At 48.3% G+C, this 25,084-nt stretch overlaps 1 protein-coding gene across 2 annotated transcripts in view; it reads left to right on the forward strand.

The window, feature by feature from the left end:
• The first annotated feature begins 2,873 nt into the window (after positions 1 to 2,873).
• The window catches only part of LOC137384629 (coiled-coil domain-containing protein 38-like), a 136,358-nt gene continuing 114,147 nt past the window's right edge, over positions 2,874 to 25,084 (forward strand). For both annotated transcript variants that reach the window (XM_068058776.1, XM_068058777.1), the window contains exons 1-3: positions 2,874 to 2,922; positions 12,964 to 13,056; positions 22,327 to 22,419. In XM_068058776.1, the coding sequence (XP_067914877.1) occupies positions 2,919 to 2,922; positions 12,964 to 13,056; positions 22,327 to 22,419 (190 nt within the window). In that variant the 5' untranslated portion in view covers positions 2,874 to 2,918. The remainder of the gene's footprint in view (positions 2,923 to 12,963; positions 13,057 to 22,326; positions 22,420 to 25,084) is intronic.

Here is a 25,084-nt window from a genome sequence, read left to right on the forward strand (position 1 = left end):
TGTGTGCACTGACTGTTATATCTCAGTAGAGTGTGTGTGTGCACTGATTGTTATATCTCAGTAGAGTGTGTGTGCACTGACTGTTATATCTCAGTCCAGTGTGTGCACTGACTGTTATATCTCAGTAGAGTGTGTGTGTGCATTGACTGTTATATCTCAGTTCAGTTTGTGCACTGACTGTTATATCTCAGTAGAGTGTGTGTGTGCATTGACTGTTATATCTCAGTCCAGTTTGCGCACTGACTGTTATATCTCAGTAGAGTGTGTGTGCACTGACTGTTATATCTCAGTCCAGTGTGTGCACTGTTATATCTCAGTAGATTGTGTGTGTGCACTGACTGTTATATCTCAGTCCAGTGTGTGCACTGACTGTTATATCTCAGTAGAGTGTGTGTGTGCACTGACTGTTATATCTCAGTCCAGTGTGTGCACTGACTGTTATATCTCAGTAGAGTGTGTGTGTGCATTGACTGTTATCTCTCAGTCCAGTTTGTGCACTGACTGTTATATCTCAGTAGAGTGTGTGTGCACTGACTGTTATATCTCAGTCCAGTGTGTGCACTGATTGTTATATCTCAGTAGTGTGTGTGCACTGACTGTTATATCTCAGTAGAGTGTGTGCACTGACTGGTATATCACAGTAGAGTGTGTGTGTGCACTGACTGTTATATCTCAGTCCAGTGTGTGCACTGACTGTTATATCTCAGTAGAGTGTGTGTGTGCACTGACTGTTATATCTCAGTAGAGTGTGTGTGTGCACTGACTGTTATATCTCAGTCCAGTGTGTGCACTGACTGTTATATCTCAGTCCAGTGTGTGCACTGACTGTTATATCTCAGTAGAGTGTGTGTGCACTGACTGTTATATCTCAGTCCAGTGTGTGCACTGACTGTTATATCTCAGTCCAGTTTGTGCACTGACTGTTATATCTCAGTAGTGTGTGTGCACTGACTGTTATATCTCAGTCCAGTGTGTGCACTGATTGTTATATCTCAGTAGTGTGTGTGCACTGACTGTTATATCTCAGTAGAGTGTGTGCACTGACTGGTATATCACAGTAGAGTGTGTGTGTGCACTGATTGTTATATCTCAGTAGAGTGTGTGTGTGCACTGACTGTTATATCTCAGTCCAGTTTGTGCACTGACTGTTATATCTCAGTAGAGTGTGTGTGTGCACTGACTGTTATATCTCAGTAGAGTGTGTGTGTGCACTGACTGTTATATCTCAGTCCAGTGTGTGCACTGACTGTTATATCTCAGTCCAGTGTGTGCACTGACTGTTATATCTCAGTCCAGTGTGTGCACTGATTGTTATATCTCAGTAGAGTGTGTGTGTGCACTGACTGTTATATCTCAGTCCAGTGTGTGCACTGACTGTTATATCTCAGTCCAGTGTGTGCACTGACTGTTATATCTCAGTCCAGTGTGTGCACTGATTGTTATATCTCAGTAGAGTGTGTGTGTGCACTGACTGTTATATCTCAGTCCAGTGTGTGCACTGACTGTTATATCTCAGTCCAGTGTGTGCACTGATTGTTATATCTCAGTAGAGTGTGTGTGTGCACTGACTGTTATATCTCAGTCCAGTGTGTGCACTGATTGTTATATCTCAGTAGAGTGTGTGTGTGCACTGACTGTTATATCTCAGTCCAGTGTGTGCACTGACTGTTATATCTCAGTCCAGTGTGTGCACTGATTGTTATATCTCAGTAGAGTGTGTGTGTGCACTGACTGTTATATCTCAGTCCAGTGTGTGCACTGACTGTTATATCTCAGTCCAGTGTGTGCACTGATTGTTATATCTCAGTAGAGTGTGTGTGTGCACTGACTGTTATATCTCAGTCCAGTGTGTGCACTGACTGTTATATCTCAGTCCAGTGTGTGCACTGACTGTTATATCTCAGTCCAGTGTGTGCACTGATTGTTATATCTCAGTAGAGTGTGTGTGTGCACTGACTGTTATATCTCAGTCCAGTGTGTGCACTGACTGTTATATCTCAGTCCAGTGTGTGCACTGACTGTTATATCTCAGTCCAGTGTGTGCACTGATTGTTATATCTCAGTAGAGTGTGTGTGTGCACTGACTGTTATATCTCAGTCCAGTGTGTGCACTGACTGTTATATCTCAGTCCAGTGTGTGCACTGACTGTTATATCTCAGTCCAGTGTGTGCACTGATTGTTATATCTCAGTAGAGTGTGTGTGTGCACTGACTGTTATATCTCAGTCCAGTGTGTGCACTGACTGTTATATCTCAGTCCAGTGTGTGCACTGATTGTTATATCTCAGTAGAGTGTGTGTGTGCACTGACTGTTATATCTCAGTCCAGTGTGTGCACTGACTGTTATATCTCAGTCCAGTGTGTGCACTGACTGTTATATCTCAGTCCAGTTTGTGCACTGACTGTTATATCTCAGTCCAGTGTGTGCACTGACTGTTATATCTCAGTCCAGTGTGTGCACTGACTGTTATATCTCAGTAGAGTGTGTGCACTGACTGTTATATCTCAGTCCAGTGTGTGCACTGACTGTTATATCTCAGTCCAGTGTGTGCACTGACTGTTATATCACAGTAGAGTGTGTGTGTGCACTGACTGTTATATCTCAGTAGAGTGTGTGTGTGCACTGACTGTTATATCACAGTAGAGTGTGTGTGTGCACTGACTGTTATATCTCAGTGGAGTGTGTGTGTGCACTGACTGTTATATCTCAGTAGAGTGTGTGTGCATCCACTATAATATCTCCGTTTGTGAGGAAGGAGGAACCAGACGGAATTGGGGATGTGGGGGGTTCGTGGGAGAAACGGGAGCAGGAAAGTTGGGCAGTGGGCGGGAAACTTTCCGCGCGTTGCATCGGCGCCATCTTTAATACCGGCAGCTTCCGGAAAGGTCGCTGAGCAACCATTCAGCTGTCTTCGCGCATGTGTGAGTAATCCGCCATCTGGTGGCAGCGTTCCTTCTGGTAACGGTCTGTGCCTGGCGAGAGTAATTCTGACTGGGGTAGAGTCTTTACCTGAAGTGTACCCAGGAAAGAGACTGTTTGTGGAGGGATTAACTGTACCTGGGGAGAGTAACTGTACCCGTGTGGAGTCTGTATCTGGAGGGTGTAACTGTACCCGGGGTAGAGTCTGTACCTGGAGAGAGTAACTGTACGGGGGTACAGTCTGTACCTGGCTGGAGTAACTGTACCCGGGAAAGAGACTGTTTGTGGAGGGAGTAACTGTACCTGGGGTGGAGTCTGGACTTGGAGGGAGTAACTGTACCTAGGGAAGAGTCTGTACCTGGAGCGAACAACTGTACCCGGGTTAGAGTCTGTGCAGCCAGGGAGTAACTGGACCCGGGGTAGAGTCTGTACCTGGAGGGAGCAAATGTACCCGGGGTAGAGTCTGTATGCGGAGGGATTAACTGTACCCGGGGTAGAGTCAGTATCTGGAGGGAGTAACTGGACCTGGGGTCGAGTCTGTATCTGGAGGGAGTAAATGTACCAGGGGTGGGTAAAGTCTGTATTTGGATTGAGCATCTGTACCTGGGGTAGAGTCTGTACTTGGTGGGAGTAATTGTACCCAGGGTAATGTCTCTAAATGGAGGGAGTAACTACCTGGAGAGACTAAATGTACCTGGGATGGAGACTGGACTTGGATTGAGTATCTGTAGCTGGGGTAGTGTCTGTACTTGGGAGTAACTGTACCCAGGGTAGATTCTGTGCGTGGAGGGTGTAACTGTACCCAGGTTAGAATCTGTACCCGGAGGGACTAACTGCATCCAGGGTAGTGTCTGTACCTGGAGGGAGTAATTGTACCCAGGGTAAAGTCTGTACCTGGAGGGAGTAAGTGTACCTGGGGTAATGTCTGTACCTTTACCCGGGGTGGAGTCTGTACCTGGAAGGAGCAACTGTACCTGGGGTTGCGTCTGTCCCTGGAAGGAGAAACTGTACCTGGGGTAGAGTCTGTACCGTGGGGGGGATGTAATTGTACCCAGAGTTGTGTCTGTACTTGGAGAGAGTAACTGTACCTGGGGTAGAGTCTGTACCTGGAGAGAGTAACTGTACCTGGGTTGGCGTCTGCATCTGGAGGGAATAACTGTACTCGGGGTAGAGTCAGTATCTGGAGAGAGTAACTGTACCTGGGTTACAGTCTGTACCTGGAGGGAGTAATTGTACCCGGGGTAGACTCTGTTCCTGGAGGGAGCAACTGTACCTGGGGTTGCGTCTGTCCCTGGAAGGAGAAACTGTACCTGGGGTAGAGTCTGTACCGTGGGGGGGATGTAATTGTACCCAGAGTTGTGTCTGTACTTGGAGAGAGTAACTGTACCTGGGGTAGAGTCTGTACCTGGAGAGAGTAACTGTACCTGGGTTGGCGTCTGCATCTGGAGGGAATAACTGTACTCGGGGTAGAGTCAGTATCTGGAGAGAGTAACTGTACCTGGGTTACAGTCTGTACCTGGAGGGAGTAATTGTACCCGGGGTAGACTCTGTTCCTGGAGGGAGCAACTGTACCCGAGGACAGTCTGTGCTTGGCGGGTGTAACTGTACACGGGGAAGAGTTTGTAGTTGGAGTGAGTAACTGTGCCCAGGGTAGAATTTGTACCTGTAACCGGGGTTGAGTCTGTACCTGGAGGGAGTTACTGTACCTGGAGGGAGTAAGTGTACCTGGGGTAATGTCTGTACCTTTACCCGGGGTGGAGTCTGTACCTGGAGGGTGTTACTGTACCCGGGGTACAGTCTGTACCTGGACAGAGTAACTGTAGCTGGAGTAGTGTCTGTACCTGGAGGGAATAACTGTACCTGGGGTAGCGTCTGTCCCTGGAAGGAGCAACTGTACCTGGGGTTGCGTCTGTCCCTGGAAGGAGAAACTGTACCTGGGGTAGAGTCTGTACCGTGGGGGGGATGTAATTGTACCCAGAGTTGTGTCTATACTTGGAGAGAGTAACTGTACCTGGGGTAGAGTCTGTACCTGGAGAGAGTAACTGTACCTGGGGTGGTGTCTGCATCTGGAGGGAATAACTGTACCCGGGGTAGAGTCAGTATCTGGAGATAGTAACTGTACCTGGGTTACAGTCTGTACCTGGAGGGAGTAATTGTACCCGGGGTAGACTCTGTTCCTGGAGGGAGCAACTGTACCCGAGGACAGTCTGTGCTTGGCGGGTGTAACTGTACACGGGGAAGAGTTTGTAGTTGGAGTGAGTAACTGTGCCCAGGGTAGAATTTGTACCTGTAACCGGGGTTGAGTCTGTACCTGGAGGGAGTTACTGTACCTGGAGGGATTAATTGTACCCGGGGTCGAGTGTGTGCTTGGAGGGAGTAACAGTACCCGGGGTAGAGTCTGTACCTTGAGGGTGTAGCTATACCGAGAGTAGGGTCTGTACCTGGGGAGCGTAATTGTAGCCAGAGTTGAGTCTGTACTTGGAGTGAGTAACTGTACTCAGGGTCGAGTCTGCACCTGTAGCAGGGTAGAGTCCGTTCCCGGAGGGAGTAACTGTACCCAGGGTAGAGTCCGTATCTGGAGAGAGTAACTATACCCGGGGTAGAGTCTGTACCTGTAGAGAGTAACCGTAACTGGGGTGGAGTCTGTATCTGGAGTGAGTAACCATACCCGGGCTCGAGTCTGTACCTGTAGCAGGGTAGAGCCGTTCCTGGAGGGAGTAACTGTACCGGGGGTAGACTCTGTACCTGGAGAGAGTAACTATACCCGGGGTAGAGTCTGTACCTGGAGAGAGTAACTATACCCGGGGTAGAGTCAGTACCTGGAGAGAGTAACCGTACCCGGGGTAGATTCTGTATCTGGGGCAGAGTCGGTACATGACGGGAGCAACTGTACCGGGGGTGGAGTCGGTACGTGGGGTACAGTCTGTACCGGGAGAGAGTAACTGTACCGGGGGTAGAGTCTGTATTTGGCGTGAATAACTGTACCCGGGGTAGAGTCTGTTTCTGGAGAGAGTAACTGTACCTGGGGTGGAGTCTGTACCTGGAGAGAGTAACTGTTCCTGTGGTAGAGTCTGTACCCGGAGGGAATAGCAGTAACCGAGGTAGAGTCTGTATCTGGAGAGAATAACTGTACCGGGGGTAGACTCTGTACCTGGAGAGAGTAACTGTACCCGGGGTAGAGTCTGTACCTGTTGAGAGTTACCGTAACTGGGGTGGAGTCTGTATCTGGAGGGAGTAACTGTACCCAGGGTTGAGTCTGTATCTGGAGAGAGTAACTGTACCCGGGGTACAGTTTGTATCTGGAGAGCATAACTGTACCCGGGTAGAGTCTGTATTCGGAGAGAGTTACTGTACCGGGTGTAGACTCTGTTCCTGGAGTGAGTAACTGTACCTGGAGAGAGTAACAGTACCAGGGGTAGACTCTGTACCTGGAGTGAGTAACTGTACCCGGGGTAGAGTCTGTACCTGTAGAGAGTAACTGTGCCCGGGGCAGAGACTGTACCTGGAGAAAGCAACTGTACCGCAGGTAGACTCTGCACTTGGAGGGTGTAACTGTACCTGGGTTGGAGTCTGTATCTGGGGTAGAGACTGTACCTGGGGAGAGTAACTGTACCGGGGTAGAGTCTATATCTGCAGAGAGAAACTGTACCCGGGGTACAGTCTGTAGCTGGAGAGAGTATCTGTACCTGGGGTAGAGTCTGTACCTGGAGGGAATAACTGTTAGCGGGGAGTGTCTGTATCTGGAGAGAATAACTGTGCCGGGGGTAGAGTCCGTAACTGGAGGGAATAACTGAACCTGGGGTAGAGTCTGTACTTGTAGAGAGTAACTGTACCTGGGGTGGAGTCTGTGTCTGGAGAGAGTAACTGTACCTGGGGTACAGTCTGTACCTGGAGAGAGTATCTGTACCCCGCGTACCGTCTGTACCTGGAGAGAATAACTACCTGGGGTAGAGTCTGTATCTGGAGCGAGTAACTGTACCCGGGGTAGAGAGTAACTGTACCTGGGGTGGAGTCTGTATCTGGAGGGAATAACTGTACCCGGGTAGAGTCTGTACCTGGAGAGAGTAACTGTACCGGTGGTAGACTCTGCACTTGGAGGGTGCAACTGTACCTGGGGTAGAGTCTGTATGTGGGGGGAGTAACTGTACCCGGGATAGAGTCTGTGCATGGAGGGGTTAATTGTACCCCGCGTACAGTCTGTACCTGTACCCGGGGTACAGTCTACCTGGAGAGAGTAACTGTACCCGGGATAGAGTCTGTGCATGGAGGGGGTAATTGTACCTCGCGTACAGTCTGTACCTGTACCCGGGGTACAGTCTGTACCTGGAGGGAGTATCTGTACCCAGGATAGAGTCTGTACCTGGAGGGAGTATCTGTACCCGCGGTTGAGTCTGTACCTGGAGGGAGTAACTGTACCTGGGGTGCTGTCTGTATCTGGAGGGATTACTTATACCCGGGGTAGAGTCAGTGCTTGGAGGGAGTAACAGTACCCGGGGTAGAGTCTGTACCTGGAGTGAGTAACTGTACCTGGGGTGGTGTCTGTATCTGGAGGGATTAATTGTACCCGGGATAGAGTCTGTGCATGGAGCGGGTAATTGTACCCCACGTACAGTCTGTACCTGTACCCGGGGTACAGTCTGTACCTTGAGGGAGTAACTGTACCCGGGGTAGAGTCTGTACCTGTACCAGGGTAGAGTCCGTTCCTGGAGGGAGTAACAGTACCCGGGGTAGAGTCTGTACCTTGGGGGTGTAGCTGTACCGGGAGTAGGGTCTGGACCTGGGGGGGTGGAATTGTAGCCAGAGTTGAGTCTGTACTTGGAGTGAGTAACCGTACCCGGGGTAGAGTCTGTACCTGTACCAGGGTAGAGTCCGTTCCTGGAGGGAGTAACTATACCTGGGTTAGATTCTGTATCTGGGGCAGAGTCGGTACATGACGGGAGCAACTGTACTGGGGGTGGAGTCGGTACCTGGGGTCCAGTTTGTACCTGGAGAGAGTAACTGTACCTGGGGTCTGTGTCTGGAATGAGTAACTGTACCCAGGGAAGAGTCTGTATCTGGAGAGAGTACCTGTACCCGGGGTAGAGTCTGTACCTGTAGAGAGTAACTGTACCTGGGGTGGAGTCTGTACCTGCAGAGAGCAACTGTACCAGGGGTAGAGTCTGTACCGGAGAGAGTAACTGTACCTGGGGTAAAGTGTGTACCTGGAGAGAGTAACTGTACCTGGGGTAGAGTCTGTAACTGGAGAGAGTAACTGTACCGGGGGTAGTCTCTGTACCTTGGGAGAGTAACAGTCCCTGGGGTACAGTCTGTACCTGGGGAGAGTAACCGTACCCGGGCTACAGTCTGTACCTGGAGGGAGTAACTGTACCTGGGGAGAGTAACTGTACCGGGGTAGAGTCTGTACCTGTAGAGAGTAACTGTACCTGGGGTGGAGTCTGTACCTGCAGAGAGCAACTGTACCAGGGGTAGAGTCTGTACCGGAGAGAGTAACTGTACCTGGGGTAAAGTGTGTACCTGGAGAGAGTAACTGTACCTGGGGTAGAGTCTGTAACTGGAGAGAGTAACTGTACCGGGGGTAGTCTCTGTACCTTGGGAGAGTAACAGTCCCTGGGGTACAGTCTGTACCTGGGGAGAGTAACCGTACCCGGGCTACAGTCTGTACCTGGAGGGAGTAACTGTACCTGGGGAGAGTAACTGTACCGGGGTAGAGTCTGTATCTGGAGAGACTAACTGTACCTAGGGTAGAGTCTGTAACTGTAGTGAGTAACTGTACCCGGGGTGGAATCTGTCTGTGTAGGGAGTAACTTCACCCAGGGAAGAAGCTGTATCTGGAGGGAGTAACTGTACCTGGGGTAGTGTCTGTACATGGAGTGAGTAAATGTGCCCGGGGAAGAATCTGTATCTGGAGTGAGTATCTGTACCCACAGTTGGGTCTGTACTTTGAGTGAGTAACTGTACCTGGGGTAGAGTCTGTACCTGGAATGAGTTACTGTACCCGGGATGGAATCTGTCTCTGTAGGGAGTAACAAAATCGGACCTCAGTGATGCCATTGATTCTCTAGCCAGCGGAAAAGCCCCTGGGAAGGACAGCATTACCCCTGAAATAATCAAGAGTGCCAAGCCTGCTATACTCTCAGCACTACATGAACTGCTTTGCCTGTGCTGGGACGAGGGAGCAGTACCTCAGGACATGCGCGATGCCAATATCATCACCCTCTATAAAAACAAAGGTGACCGCGGTGACTGCAACAACTACCGTGGAATCTCCCTGCTCAGCATAGTGGGGAAAGTCTTTGCTCGAGTCGCTCGAAACAGGCTCCAGAAGCTGGCCGAGCGCGTCTACCCTGAGGCACAGTGTGGCTTTCGTGCAGAGAGATCGACCGTTGATACAGGAGAAATGCCGCGAACAACAGATGCCCCTCTGCATTGCTTTCATTGACCTCACCAAAGCCTTTGATCTCGTCAGCAGACGTGGTCTCTTCAGACTACTAGAAAAGATTGGATGTCCACCAAAGCTACTAAGTATCATCACCTCATTCCATGACAATATGAAAGGCACAATTCAACATGGAGGCACCTCCTCAGACCCCTTTCCTTTCCTGAGTGGCATGAAACAGGGCTGTGTTCTCACACCCACACTTTTCGGGATTTTCTTCTCCCTGCTGCTTTCACATGTGTTCAAGTTTTCTGAAGAAGGAGTTTTCCTCCACACAAGGGGGAAGGTTGTTCAACCTTGCACTTCTAAGAGCAAAGTCCAAAGTACGGAAAGTCCTCATCAGGGAACTCCTCTTTGCTGACGATGCTGCTTTAACATCTCACACTGAAGAGTGCTTGCAGAGTCTCATCGACAGGTTTGCGGCTGCCTACAATGAATTTGGCCTAACCATCAGCCTCAAGAAAACGAACATCATGGGGCAGGACGTCAGAAATGCTCCATCCATCAATATTGGCGACCACGCTCTGGAAATGGTTCAAGAGTTCACCTACCTAGGCTCAACTATCACCAGTAACCTGTCTCTAGATGCAGAAATCAACAAGCGCATGGGAAAGGCTTCCACTGCTATGTCCAGACTGGCCAAGAGGGTGTGGGAAAATGGCGCACTGACACGGAACACAAAGGTCCGAGTGTATCAAGCCTGTGTCCTCAGTACCTTGCTCTATGGCAGCGAGGCCTGGACAGCGTATGTCAGCCAAGAGCGACGTCTCAATTCATTCCATCTTCGCTGCCTCCGGAGAAGACTTGGCATCAGGTGGCATAACCGTATCTCCAACACAGAAGTCCTCGAGGCGGCCAACATCCCCAGCATATACACCCTACTGAGTCAGCGGTGCTTGAGATGGCTTGGCCATGTGAGCCGCATGGAAGATGGCAGGATCCCCAAAGATACATTGTACAGCGAGCTCGCCACTGGTATCAGACCCACCGGCCGTCCATGTCTCCGCTTCAAACGCGACATGAAATCCTGTGACATTGATCACAAGTCGTGGGAGTCAGTTGCCAGCGTTCGCCAGAGCTGGCGGGCAGCCATAAAGGCGGGGCTAAAGTGTGGCGAGTCGAAGAGATTTAGCAGTTGGCAGGAAAAAAGACAAAAGCGCAAGGGGAGAGCCAACTGTGTAACAGCCCCGACAATCAAATTTTTCTGCAGCACCTGTGGAAGAGCCTGTCACTCTAGAATTGGCCTTTATAGCCACTCTAGGCGCTGCTTCACAAACCACTGACCACCTCCAGGCGCTTACCCATTGTCTCCCGAGACAAGGAGGCCAAAGAAGGGAGTAACTCTTCCCGCGGAAGAATCTGTATCAAGAGTGTGTATCTGTTCCCATGGTAGAGTTTGTACTTGGAGTGAGTAAATGTGCCCGGGGTAGAGTCTACCTGGCGAGAGTAACTGTCCGCGGAGTAGAGTCTGTACCCAGACGGATAGAGACTGCACCTGGAGGAAATAACTGTTAGCGGGGTAGAGTCTGTATCTGGAGGGAGTAACTGTACCCGGGGCACAGCCTGTACCCGAAGAGAGTATCTGTACCCGGGGTACAGTCTGTACCTGGAGAGAATAACTGTACCTGGGCTAGAGTCTGTATCTGGCGGGAATAACTGCACCCGGGGTAGTCTGTATCTGGAGCGAGTAACTTTACCCGGGGTTGAGTCTGTACCTGTAGAGAGTAACTGTACCTGGGGTGGAGTCTGTATCTGGAGGGAGTAACTGTACCCGGGGTAGAGTCTGTATCCGGATAGAGTTTCTGTACGTGGGGTAGACTCTGTACCTGGAGTGAGTAACTGTACCAGGACTAAACTCTGTACCTGCAGAGAGTAATTGTACCGGGGGAGAGCAACTGTACCCGGGGTACAGTATGTTCCTGGAGAGAGTAAATGTACCCGGGGAAGAAGCTGTATCTGGAGAGAGTAACTGTATCTGGGATAGAGTCTGTGGTTGGAGGGAGTAACTGTACCCGGGGTAGTGTCTGTACTTGGGATTAACTGTACCTGGGGTAGAGTCTGTTCCTGGAAGGGGTAACTGTACCTGGGGTGGAGTCTGTCCCTGGGGGGAGTAACTGCACCTGGGGTGGAGTCTACCTGGAGTGAGCAACTGTACTGGGGGTAGTGTCTGTACCTGGAGAGAGTAACTGTACCTCAGGTGGAGTCTGTATCTGGAGGGAGTAAATGTACCCGGGGTAGAGACTGTACCTGGAGTGCGTAACTGTATCAGGGGTAGAGTCAGTATCTAGAGTGAGTAGCTGTAGCCGGGGTAGAGTCTGCACCCAGCGCATGTAATTGTACTATGGAATGAGTAACTGTAACTGGGGTGGAGTCTGTAGTTGGAGGGAGTAACTGTACCCAGGGTACAGCCTGTACCCGGAGAGAGTATCTGTACCCGGGGTACCGTCTGTACCTGGAGGGAATAACTGTACCTGGGCTAGAGTCTGTATCTGGAGGGAGCAACTATTCCCAGAGTGGAGTCTGTACCTGGAGGGAGTAACTACCCAGGGTAGAGTTTGTATCGAGAGTGAGTAGCTATAGCTGGAGTAGAGTCTGCACCCGGCGGGAGTAACTGTATTCGGGGTGGAGTCCGTGCCTGGAGTGAGTAACTGTAACTGGGGTGGAGCCTGTAGTTGGAGGGAGTAATTGTACCCAGGGTAGAGTCTGTACTTGGAGGGACTAACTGTACCTGGGGTAGTGTCTGTTCCTGGAGGGAGTAACTGTATGTGGGGTAGAGACTGCACCTGGAGGGAGTAACTGTACCCGGGGTTGCGTCTGTACTCAGAGGGACGAACTGTACCCGGGGTAGCGTCTGTATTTGGAGGGAGTAACTGTACCCGGGGTAGAGTCTCTACCTGTACCCTGTGTAGAGTCTGTACCTGGAGTGAGTAACTGTACCCGGGGTAATGTCTGTACTTTACGAGGGGTAAAGTCTGTACCTGGAGTGAGTAACTGTACCCGGGGTAATGTCTGCACCTTCACGTGGGGTAGAGTCTGTACCTTAAGGGTGTAACTGTACTTGGGGTAGCATCTGTATCTGGAGGGAGTAACTGTACCCAGGGTAGAGTCTGTACCTGGAGGAAGTAACTGTACCAAGGGTAGAGTCTGTACCTAGTGGTGGTGTTCCCATGCATCTGCTGCCTTTGTCCTTCTAGATGGTATAGGTTGCTGCACCACACAAACTGCAATCATTAATAGACGGCCAACTCGCACTTTGTCAGGGCAACTAGGAATGAGCAACAAATGCTGGCCTTGTCAGTGACACCCACATCCTGAAAATGAAAGAATTAATGAAGTATTTGTGTCCATCAACATGTACTGGAGTTTTCAGACAATGTATTGTCTTAAACCCAACATTTCAAAATCTATAATTGAAAATTATGTTGTGAATAAAAATATTTATATTAAAGCAAGTAAACCAATGGCTAAGCATTTCCCATTGGTGGTGCTTACCCATAGAATTATTGGATATTGAATAGACCAAGTAGGTAAATACGTTTCTGAATTGTAGAGGACTGTATGATTGTCTAACTATTCATTGGACTAACAGGTGATATTTGTGATCCAGGTTGCTGCAATCCAGGTGAAATCATGGCAATGGGAGCAGTTACAAAGCTGCCCTCAATAGCTCGGGCTTCTGGTCCTGGGGATGGATTTCTATGTAAGTGATGCTTGTTCAAACTGCTACTCCACTGCAAAAGTATTTTAACATTTGAAAGTCATTATGATTACGGGATGCTGGCTCTTGGGTATGGCACATATTTTGGAATGCTGGATTTCAGGTACACTGAGGGTAAGTGTGCGCTAATGTTGATGTAGCTGATTCAGAGGTGATATTAATGGAGCCCTGAAATCAGGCAGGAGAGCTGCACAACCCTTGAGATGGAATTGATAAAACGCCAAGGGAACCCTGAATAAAGGGAAAATAACTAAGGATAAACAAAATGTTACAAGAACTCAATCTTTTACTAAAAATTCTACACTACTTCAGTATCTGAGGAGTTGCAAATGGTACTGAACATTGCAATCATTAGCGAACATCCCCACTTCTGATTTTATGATTGAAGGAAGTTCATTGATGAAGCAGCTGAAGGGCCTAGGACATTGCCCCAAGTAACTCTTACAGTGATGCGCTGGGGCTTAGACATTTGGCCTCCAACAACCACAACCATCTTCCTTTGTGCTAGGTATGACTCCAACCAGTGGAGCGTTTTCCTCCTGATTCCCATTGACATCATTTTGCTAGGGCTCCTTGATGCCACATTTGGCCAAATGCTGCCTTGATGCCAAGGGCAGTCACTCTCACTTCACCTCTATAATTCAGCTCTTTTATTCATGTTAGGAGGTCAGGAGCTGAGTATCCCTGGCAGAACCCAAACTGGGCTTGGCAAGCAGGTTATTGGTGTGTAAGTGTCATTTGATAGCACTGTTGATGACACCTTCCATCACTTTGCTGATGATTGAGAGCAAACTGATGGGGCAGTAATTGGCCAGATTGGATTTGTCCTGCTTCTTGTGTCCAGGACATAAGCTGGGCAATTTTCTCATTTATATAAGTGCAAAATCCTGCAGATGCTGGACTGCTGAAATGAGAACAAAAAGTGCCAGAAATACTCAGGTCAGGCATCATCTGTAGACAGAGAAACAGAGTTAACATTTCAGATCTGTGACCTTCCATCAGAACAGTCAGAGACCTGAAACGTTAACTCTGGGAAGAATTTTATGCTGTCTGCTTCAGTGGATTTGGTGGCACACGGGTTGATGTAATTAGGTATTTTTTCAGATTTCCGATGGCGGGATATTTTAGAGGAATTAAGTCGGCGGCAGGTTTGCAGCCTTCCAGCGTTCCCCCAGGGCGGTGGCGGATTGCAGCTTTGCATTCATTTAAACAACATGAATACTCATTACCCTACACATAGTTACAAACAAATGGACCGCTGGGTTGAGCACTACCTAGAACTGTACTCCAGGGAGAATGCTGTCACTGAGACTGCCCTCAATGCAGCCCAGCCTCTACCAGTCATGGATGAGCTGGACATACAGCCAACCAAATCAGAACTCAGTGATGCCATTGATTCTCTAGCCAGTGGAAAAGCCCCTGGGAAGGACAGCATTACCCCTGAAATAATCAAGAGTGCCAAGCCTGCTATACTCTCAGCACTACATGAACTGCTTTGCCTGTGCTGGGACGAGGGAGCAGTACCCCAGGACATGCGCGATGCCAATATCATCACCCTCTATAAAAACAAAGGTGACCGCGGTGACTGCAACAACTACCGTGGAATCTCCCTGCTCAGCATAGTGGGGAAAGTCTTTGCTCGAGTCGCTCTGAACAGGCTCCAGAAGCTGGCCGAGCGCGTCTACCCTGAGGCACAGTGTGGCTTTCGTGCAGAGAGATCGACCGTTGACATGCTGTTCTCCCTTCGTCAGATACAGGAGAAATGCCGTGAACAACAGATGCCCCTCTACATTGCTTTCATTGATCTCACCAAAGCCTTTGATCTCGTCAGCAGACGTGGTCTCTTCAGACTACTAGAAAAGATTGGATGCCCACCAAAGCTACTAAGTATCATCACCTCATTCCATGACAAAATGAAAGGCACAATTCAACATGGTGGCTCCTCCTCAGAGCCCTTTCCTATCCTGAGTGGCGTGAAACAGGGCTGTGTTCTCGCACCCACACTTTTTGGGATTTTCTTCTCCCTGCTGCTTTCACATGCGTTCAAGTCCTCTGAAGAAGGAATTTTCCTCCACACAAGATCGGGGCAGGTTGTTCAACGTTGCCCGTCTAAGAGCGAAGTCCAAAGTACGGAAAGTCCTCATCAGGGAACTCTTCTTTGCTGACGATGCTGCTTTAACATCTCACACTAAAGAGTGCCTGCAGAGTCTCATCGACAGGTTTGCGGCTGCCTGCAATGAATTTGGCCTAACCATCAGCCTCAAGAAAACGAACATCATGGGGCAGGATGTCAGAAATGCTCCATCCATCAATATTGGCGATCACGCTCTGGAAGTGGTTCAAGAGTTCACCTACCTAGGCTCAACTATCACCAGTAACCTGCCTCTAGATGCAGAAATCAACAAGCGCATGGGAAAGGCTTCCACTGCTATGTCCAGACTGGCCAAGAGAGTGTGGGAAAATGGCGCACTGACACGGAACACAAAAGTCCGAGTGTATCAGGCCTGTGTCCTCAGTACCTTGCTCTATGGCAGCGAGGCCTGGACAACGTATGTCAGCAAAGAGCGACGTCTCAATTCATTCCATCTTCGCTGCCTCCGGAGAATACTTGGCATCAGGTGGCATGACCATATCTCCAACACAGAAGTCCTCGAGGCGGCCAACATCCCCAGCTTGTACACACTACTGAGTCAGCGGCGCTTGAAATGGCTTGGCCATGTGAGCCGCATGGAAGATGGCAGGATCCCCAAAGACACATTGTACAGCGAGCTCGCCACTGGTATCAGACCCACCGGCCGTCCATGTCTCCGCTTTAAAGACGTCTGCAAACGCGACATGAAGTCCTATGACATTGATCACAAGTCGTGGGAGTCAGTTGCCAGCGTTCGCCAGAGCTGGCGGGCAGCCATAAAGACGGGGCTAAAATGTGGCGAGTCGAAGAGACTTCGTAGTTGGCAGGAAAAAAGACAGAGCTGCAAGGGGAGAGCCAACTGTGCAACAGCCCCGACAAACAAATTTCTCTGCAACACCTGTGGAAAAGCCTGTCACTCTAGAATTGGCCTTTGTAGCCACTCCAGGCGCTGCTTCACAAACCACTGACCACCTCCAGGCGCGTATCCATTGTCTCTCGAGATAAGGAGGCCCAAAGAAGAAAGAAAGAAGTTACAATTCAGTCCTACCTCCCAGACTAAGTGAACAGTGAGTGATAGTCTCGTGCATGAATGTTTCAGTGTGGCGGGCAACAGTAGGATTTGTGCAGTTGAGTCTCAGCATTGCTCTCTTCTCTCTTTAACTCAGCCTCTAAACTAACGGCAGAATTAGAATGGATGTTTATCTCCTGGCTCGGCACCTGCAAGGGTGAATCATCTCAGGGAATGGCAGTGACTGCATGGGCAACATGGAGGAGCAGGGGAGGGTAGTCGGAGAGGGAAGGATGGGGTTGCTCGGGTGCATGGAGGAGCAGTGGAGGGTAGAGTGGAGCGTCCAGGTTGTTGAGTGGTTGATGGTGAGAATGCATCTTGTCAGCTGTGGGGGTGGTGGGTGGATTAGATCAGTACTGTGTGAAGATATTTGAAAAGGGCCTCGAGGGATCAGTGCTGCCTATGTCAGGGAGCTGTGGGGCAAATTGAGGGTACTGGCTAGCAGAGGGAACTGTCACAGTGAATGGGGGCAAATGGACTCTGTAGGGGGGGGAAGGTCAAGACTAATGGGCGAGTATTCAACAGCTTCATATGGAGGGGAACAGGACTCTGCAACAATGATCAGTTCGATGTGAGGCAGTTCAAAGATATGAGTTGGCATGTCGATAGTAACGGGAGTCGGAACGTGGTGGGGCGGGATGGCCTGAATAGATTGATGATTACGCTATGCACGACAATGGGGGGAGATTCAATAGTAACATGGAGAAGGGTAACGGTAACATTGGGTGGGTCAAGGGTGATGGGTTCAACCTGGAAGGTTGCAGGAGTAGGTTGGAGGTGGGGAGACTTGTCCTGAATTCCACGTGCATCATCATCTCCAATGATGATGGGAACTACATGGACACTCAAGAATTACAAGGAGAGTGGGAGGAGGCAAATGACAGTGGGTGTGTCTTCTACCTGGCTGCAATTTGAAGACAGATATAAGGGAGCTGTTCATTGCCTCGATGTTTCAGCAACAAAGGGCCGAATTGCTGTGCTCTGCTTATTTATTGTTCAGAAAAGCCACAGCGACATTGGTCTCATATGTCCAATTTGTCTAGTACCATGGGAAGAAGAACAAAAGAAGAGACTAAGCACAGCTCTTTTCCCTCAACTGACAATGCCTGAGCAGCAGCAACAGGCTGAACAGGAAGGTGAGGATGCTCCAAATGATAACATCCGGGAACAGCCTTATTGAAGATGGGCACTGGGCAAATTACCTTCAAGTGTCAGAGAGGCAATGCCAGAGACGCCTAAGGATGTCACATGAAATGGTCACAACAATTTGTAAAATCCTGCAGTATGACATGCAGCCGCTCGGCTTCGGTGGGAAGCGCATGCCAGTTGCCCTCAAGGTGAATGCTGCACACAATTTTTTCTCCAGAGGCTCCTTCCAGGGATCCAAGGGCAACATATGTGGCATCTTGCAGTCTGAAACCCACAGGTGCATCAAAGAGGTGACCAATGCCCTTTTTCGAAGTGCCAGTGATTTCATCTACTTACCTGTAGACGAGAACAGCCAGGCAGCAAGGTCTGCGGCCTTCGGCGCCATCGCTCACTTCCCTACAGTACAAGGGGTGATTGACTGTACTCATGGCCATTAGAGCTCCCTGGGACCAGCCTGCTGTCTTTGTCAATTGTAAAGGCTTCCACTCTTTGCGACCACAGGAGAAGAATCATGCGTGTTTGTGCACGTTTCCCAGGGAGCTGCCATGATTTCTACATTTTGAGGAACTCTCACCTGCCAGCAGTTTTCAAGGAACCAGCCAAAGTGGACGGATGGATCCTGGGTGACAAAGGTTACCTGCTTTGTACATGGTTGATGATACCAGTACATCATCCCCAAAGCATTGCTGAAGCGAGGTACAATGTCGCTTACACATCCACCAAAGCCAACATTGAGCACACCATTGGCATGCCGAAAATGCGATTTTTGTTGCCTTGACCAGTCTGGAGAGGCTCTTCAGTATGCGCCACAGAGGGTGTCACGAGTAATTGTCTGCTGTGCCTTGCCGCATCTAATTGCAAGGTTGCGCAACATTCTGAAGGCTGAGGAACAGGAGGAACACCAGTCCTCCTCAGATGAGGATGACTATGAAGGGGGTGAGGACAAGGACAACAAAGACAACGATGCCGTCATCGATATGAGGACCATGGAGGGACATGCAAGGGACATTAGGGAGAAGCTCATTTATGCATGTTTCAGCCAACAATAAGCCACATCATCAGGGAATGTTGGGAACAGAAACAACAATTCCCCTCAGAAATTCCCTTTTGCATGAGGTCATATCCATCTCTGCAATCTTAATGAAACGTTGCTGCACTTTCATGTGATTGGCATTTGAAATCATCTACGGGCTATGATGAATGTGACTACACACCAGTGCAAACAGCATTAAGTTATGGTTGTAGAAAACAAAAGCAAAACATGATAGTGGTGGAAAAAGTTATTAATCATCAATAGGAAAATAGCCATTATTAAAGAGTGAAGACTGAAATCCCAATGAGATATAGACACTGGACATTTCCTAACATGTTTTGCAGACATCATTGTGTTCCTCCCGTAGGCCTCCAGAAAACTTCCTTGTATCCATCTGTAACCAAGTAAAACATTGCCAAGAGTGGATCAATAAAAATGTTTTAATACATCCTTGCAAGCATGACAATTTGTACATCACCTGTGCCACCTTCGTGATCAAAACTGTTTTAATTTCCTTTTCGTGCCATTACGTCTAGGTGCTATCCCGACATTAGCAGCTGAGGTGGAGGCAGTATGCTCAGTCCGCTGCCCAGTTCCTGTGGATGACTGTGGCAGGCGTCCTCTGGAGGAATGGGGCCTTGATAGTTCCATCCTACTGAGGATCTGCAACAATGATACTTGAGTATCCCCCATGTGCTCACCTGCTAGAGCTAAGAGGGTCAATGTAGGGGTGGGTGGGTGTAGGGTGTAGGGGAGGATGAGATGACATTTACTGGCACGCGCTTCTCCTCCATCTGTGTGCACGATGGCACCTGCCTGTCTCCCTGAGGGGAAGTAGCACCCGGAGGGAGATCCAGGTTCCTCGTCCCCCTCTTGCATTGACTCTGCTGCATAGAGCCCACAACAACAGTGATAAAATGCAGATCAGATCACATATGTCTCGAGTGCTTAACCAGACTCTCCATGGAGCTTGCCAGACTCTCGACTGAGAAGCCATACACTCAAATGCCTGGGACATGGCAGACGTCATGGCTTGTGTGGATTCCTCCATGGCACGTACAAAGCCAGCATGACCTCTGGCATCTCCAACATATTTTCCACATGGCTTTGCTGCACATCCAGCAGACTTCTCTCAGCAACAAACAGAGGATCATCATGAGAATGAAGCTGAGCAGGGACCTGGTCCCCAGCAGTCCTCCGATTGTCAGGGGACCCAGCTGGCACATGCTCCCTCAGCTGCTGGGTTGTATCTGTGTCGTTCACATCAGCTTGTGACCCAGATTCTAATCTTAACCTCGAGCAGACCTTATGGGTATGTCTACACTGGTGGAGGTGGAAGAAGAGGCAAGTGACAGTGCACCCTCTGGGACTTCCTCTTCCTCCCCGGAGGAGGATTCTTGGGCCACACGGCATTCTGTGACTTGAGTGCAGGCACTTGCAGTGGGGAGACAAACAGGCACTTTATGCATGTGCTTCACATGAGTTCAAACAATTTCCTTCAGTTTCCACTTACGACTGCAAGAGCAAAGATGACACTTCATCCTTACGCCTTGAGGTTCCTGCTTCACTGTCTCCACTCGCCCTGCCTCCCTCCTCTCTCACGATCTCTGAAGCCTCCTCCTCAGCCATGGTCAGTAGCCTGATGTCAGGGATCCCTCCACCTCTCTTAGTACTCTCGCACTGGTTGTGGCTTTGTTTGTCCCGCAGGAGACAGTACAGTTTTAATGACCTGGCAAATGATGCACCGCAACCATTGCATACATGTATCAACATCACTCATTCTGCATTGGTTTTTGCATGACATATCCAATTACATAAACAGTGTCAATCTTCATCATTTAGTGAATGGTACCAAGGCTGCTCACGCATTCCACTGCATTCCTTCTGTATTCTCTGCCCACGAGTTACCCCACAGTTCGAAACCTCCTCCGCTATCTCCATCCAGACCGCCTTGGTGAGGCGGGAGGGTCCTCGCATTCCATCTGCTGGAAGAGCACTCCCCGCCTTCCCCTGATGGCCTGGAGGAGAACCTGCATGGAGGCAGCACTGAACCATGAGGTGGGATACTGCCTGCTGGCTGCCATGAGATTCACTTTGGCTGTAGGGAAAATAAATGATATGAAGTTGAACTTTCACAACATTTTGATTTAAGTAAAAGCTTCAATTTAAGTTATTCTGAAGATACCTACATGAAAGGAAGGCTGCTGCTCCTTGAGGCTAAAGCACAGAATGTTTTACATCTGTGACGATCGTGGTGCTTGGGGCAGTGATGGCGGATTCCTCCAATGAAAGGCTGCCCCCGCCACAGGGTCCCATGTTCTCCCATGCCCATCATGCATGGCTAATTTAAATACAGAAATCACATGGGAAACGGGATTTGCAGCGGCTGCAAAACAACTTCCAGTCTCACTGTCGGGCATGCCGTAGCACTCATGAGATTCCACTCACTGTTTCTCTCTCCACAGATGCTGCCAGACCTGCTAAATATTTCCGACACTTTCTGTTTTCAATTTTCCACATTGTTGGGTAGATCCCACTATTGAAGCTTTACTGGAGCTGCTTGGCTAGAGGCGCAGCTAGTTCTGGAACACGTCTTCAACCCTACAGCCGGGATGTTGTCGGGGCCTATAGCCTTTGCTGTGTCCAGTGCACTCAGCTGTTTCTTGATGTCAGATGGTGTGAATCGAATTGGCTGAAGACTGTCCTCTGCAGATCTGTGGACCTTGGGAGGAAGCTGAGAATATTAATTAAATATGAATAGTTGGGTTATTTAGAAAAGGCGTGTGTAAGTCCTGTTAGGATTTTGAAAGGTTTGGGGCAAATTTAATTAGTTTAAGTGTAGTTATTTACTTGGCTAGTAATCCAGGGCGGCGCAGTGGTTAGCACCGCAGCCTCACAGCTCCAGCGACCCGGGTTCAATTCTGGGTACTGCCTGTGTGGAGTTTGCAAGTTCTCCCTGTGTCTGCGTGGGTTTCCTCCGGGTGCTCCGGTTTCCTCCCACATTCCAAAGACTTGCAGGTTGATAGGTTAATTGGCCATTATAAATTGCCCCTAGTATAGGTAGGTGGTAGGGAAATATAGGGACAGGTGGGGATGTGGTAGGGATATGGGATTAGTGTAGGATTAGTATAAATGGGTGGTTGATGGTCGGCACAGACTCGGTGGGCCGAAGGGCCTGTTTCAGTGCTGTATCTCTAAACTAAACTAAACTAAACTGTGGATTTATAATCCCGAAAAGGTGAATTCAAATCCCATCATTGCAGTTTGAGAATTTAAAATCAGCTTTCTTCCAAAAAAATCTGGAAATAAGAGCTTGGAATCATTAAAAGTGAACCAAACTGGTTCATTAATGTCCCTTTAGGAAAGGAAACCTGCTTTCTTTATCTCGTCCGAGCTATATGTCATTCCAGTGGTTGACTTTTAACTGCCCTCTTCAGTGTGCTGCAAAGCCACTCAGTTGTATTAAACAGCTACACCACACAAACTGCAATCGTTAAAGGCGGCCAACTCGCACTTTGTCAGGGCAACTAGGAATGAGCAACAAATGCTGGCCTTGTCAGTGACACCCACATCCTGAAAATGAAAGAATTAATTAAGTATTTGTGTCCATCAACATGTACTGGAATTTTCAGACAATGTATTGTCTTAAACCCAACATTTCAAAATCTCATAATTGAAAATTATGCTGTGAAGAAAAATATTTATATTAAAGCAAGTAAACCAATGGCTAAGCATTTCCCATTGGTGATGCTTACCCATAGAATTATTGGATTTTGAATAGACCAAGTAGGTAAATACGTTTCTGAATTGTAGAGGACTGTATGATTGTCTAACTATTCATTGGACTAACAGGTGATATTTGTGATCCAGGTTACTGTAATCCAGGTGAAACCATGACAGCGGGAGCAGTTACAAAGCTGCCCTCACCAGCTCGGGCTTCTGGGGCTGTAATTAGATTTTCAGGTAAGTGATGCTTGTTCAAACTGCTACTCCATTGTAAAAGTGTTTTAACATTTGAAAGTCATAAAGATTACGGGACACTGGCTGTTGGGTATGGCACATATTTTGGAATGCTGGATTTCAGGTACACTGAGGGTAAGTGTGCCCTAATGTTGATGTAGCTGATTCAGAGGTGATATTAATGGAGCCCTGAAATCAGGCAGGAGAGCTGCACAACCCTTGAGATGGAATTGATAAAACGCCAAGGGAACCCTGAATAAAGGGAAAGTAACTAAGGATAAACAAAAAGTTACAAGAATTCAGTCTTTTATTAAAAATTCTGCACTACTACAATGAATCCATAAACACATTTGGGTCTGCTGTCAATTGTTAATATTTGATCAGACAAATAACAGAAATTTCACACAACAATGTCAGTTGCTGCTGTATCTATTCTGAAATGTAACCCCATCGTTAACTAAAAACCTTTAGAAATCCTCCATGTGTTTAGTTTTGGTAATACAACTGGTAAGGTTGTAGATATTATTTCCCTCAGCAGAGGCTAGTGTCATGCAGGCCCCCACCTGCCAAGAATGAGGCATATTGACAGTGATTTTAAACTGTCGCTGGAGTGAAGAAAGGACTTGTTAAGAAATCACCAGACACTTGGCTGGAAGGACATTTGCATACTAACAGACAGTGCTTGTGGAGACAAAAAGACCATTCGCTGACACATTCAACCACAATGGATTTTGATCACCAGACATTGAAGGTGTAAGGAAGAGCATTCTAGAGTCTCTAAAGTGATACAATCCATAAAAAGCAGGACTGGTTAAACCAGCTGGTCACATTACTAACTGGCTGGTCCATGGATTTTTGAACTAGCCACAGAGTTTTTGAACTCAGAAACACCATTTGCTCCTGGAGTGAGAAGACCTCTCCAATCTCTCCCATCTCCGTCTCACAAGCCTCTGGACCCACTGAGGGCACATGAATTTCAAGAGAGAAAAGTCTCCCACATTGAACAAGGTTTAAGAAGAATACTGGGCCCCAACGAAAAGCAAGACCTACCTACATTCAGGGACTTTACAGCGAGCTCGAAGAACAGTAACAAAAACCATCTTCAGGTATTACCTCAAACTTTTCCACTTTATTTCTTCTGCTCTTTTCTGTCTCTGCATGTGTGTATTGCGTATGCATTCTAGTGTGGGCACGTCGCGTATCCGTAGGCATTAACTGAATTAGAGTTTAAGTTTAATAAAGTTCAACCTTTTTTTGAAACCTAAGAAAACAGTGGCACAGTGGTTAGCACAGCAGCCTCCCAGCTCCAGCGACCCGGGTTCAATTCTGGGTACTGCCTGTGTGGAGTTTGCAAGTTCTCCCTGTGTCTGCGTGGATTTCCTCCGGGTGCTCCGGTTTCCTCCCACATGCCAAAGACTTGCAGGTTGATAGGTAAATTGGCCATTATAAATTGCCCCTAGTATAGGTAGGTGGTAGGGAAATATAGGGACAGGTGGGGATGTGGTAGGAATATGGGATTAGTGTAGGATTAGTATAAATGGGTGGTTGATGGTCGGCACAGACTCGGTGGGCCGAAGGGCCTGTTTCAGTGCTGTATCTCTAAATAAAAATAAAATAAATAAAAACCTGTTTTGGCTAGTTTCTTCGTCTTATAATTGGAAGTTAGTGAATAAAAATTCACTAAGGAGGAGCTAAAAAAAACAGTGTGTTTAAAATCAAACCCCTGTTATGGTAAGACCAGTTGAAGGCTGAGAGGGAACCCTAGGCCCCTTTCTCCCCTGGTCATAACAGTGGCTAAGAACTGGAACTGAGAGGGTGCAAGATGTTTCACAAGTACAGATCCAAACAGAGGATGGGATGAGCTGTATTATTGGTCAGGATCGAGATAGAATGTGTGCCTATAGCTGCTGAAGAGGATAGGGTTTTAAAAAAAAAAATTCCATTGACAACAATCACCAAAAAACTATTAATTGGTAATAGCTATTGACTGCCAAAGTGAGAAGGCAGCTCGGGAGCAGCTTGGACAGACAAAGAAGCAGGAGACTATCATCATGTGTTGATCCGGAGGAGGGCGGCTGTTTTATCATATCAGATGTTGGATGAAAATATTAGTCTGATTGTTTCCTCCTACAAGATGAGAGATAGGTTGCAGAGCAGAAGTTTTGTCAGATTTAGTGTTTAAGAATCCATCAGGGCTGGTTAAGAACCTGGAGGAAGTTATCTTATATAGAGAGTGGGGCTGAGGCCCTGGAGGGATTTGGAGATAAGAACGACTGTTTTGAAATTGATTTATTGGGGCATGGAGCTATTGCTGTCTGGCAGCTACAGAGGATGGTTGCAGGGTTTCATAATTAACAGGCAATGCAAAGGATGGAAGAGTGAAGGCTGGCAAATATGGCATTGGAGAAGTAGAATCTCAAGTGTTGGAAGCATGGACAAAGGTTTCAGCAACAGTGGGCATATTATGTAGGTTGGCAATGTACAGAGGTGGAAGGGTGTGGTCTTGGTGATAGACCATGTGTGTGATTAGAAGCTCTGATTAGGGATGAACAGAACACTCGGATTATGCACCATTGGGGGCTGAAGAGATTGGTGGAGTTGGAACCATTCGAATTCATGGGACATTGGCATCAGTACTGGGGAAGGAGGGAGCTGTTCCAATGGGATG

The sequence above is a fragment of the Heterodontus francisci genome, chromosome 27, assembly GCF_036365525.1.
Source record: "Heterodontus francisci isolate sHetFra1 chromosome 27, sHetFra1.hap1, whole genome shotgun sequence".
Lineage (NCBI taxonomy): Eukaryota > Metazoa > Chordata > Chondrichthyes > Heterodontiformes > Heterodontidae > Heterodontus > Heterodontus francisci.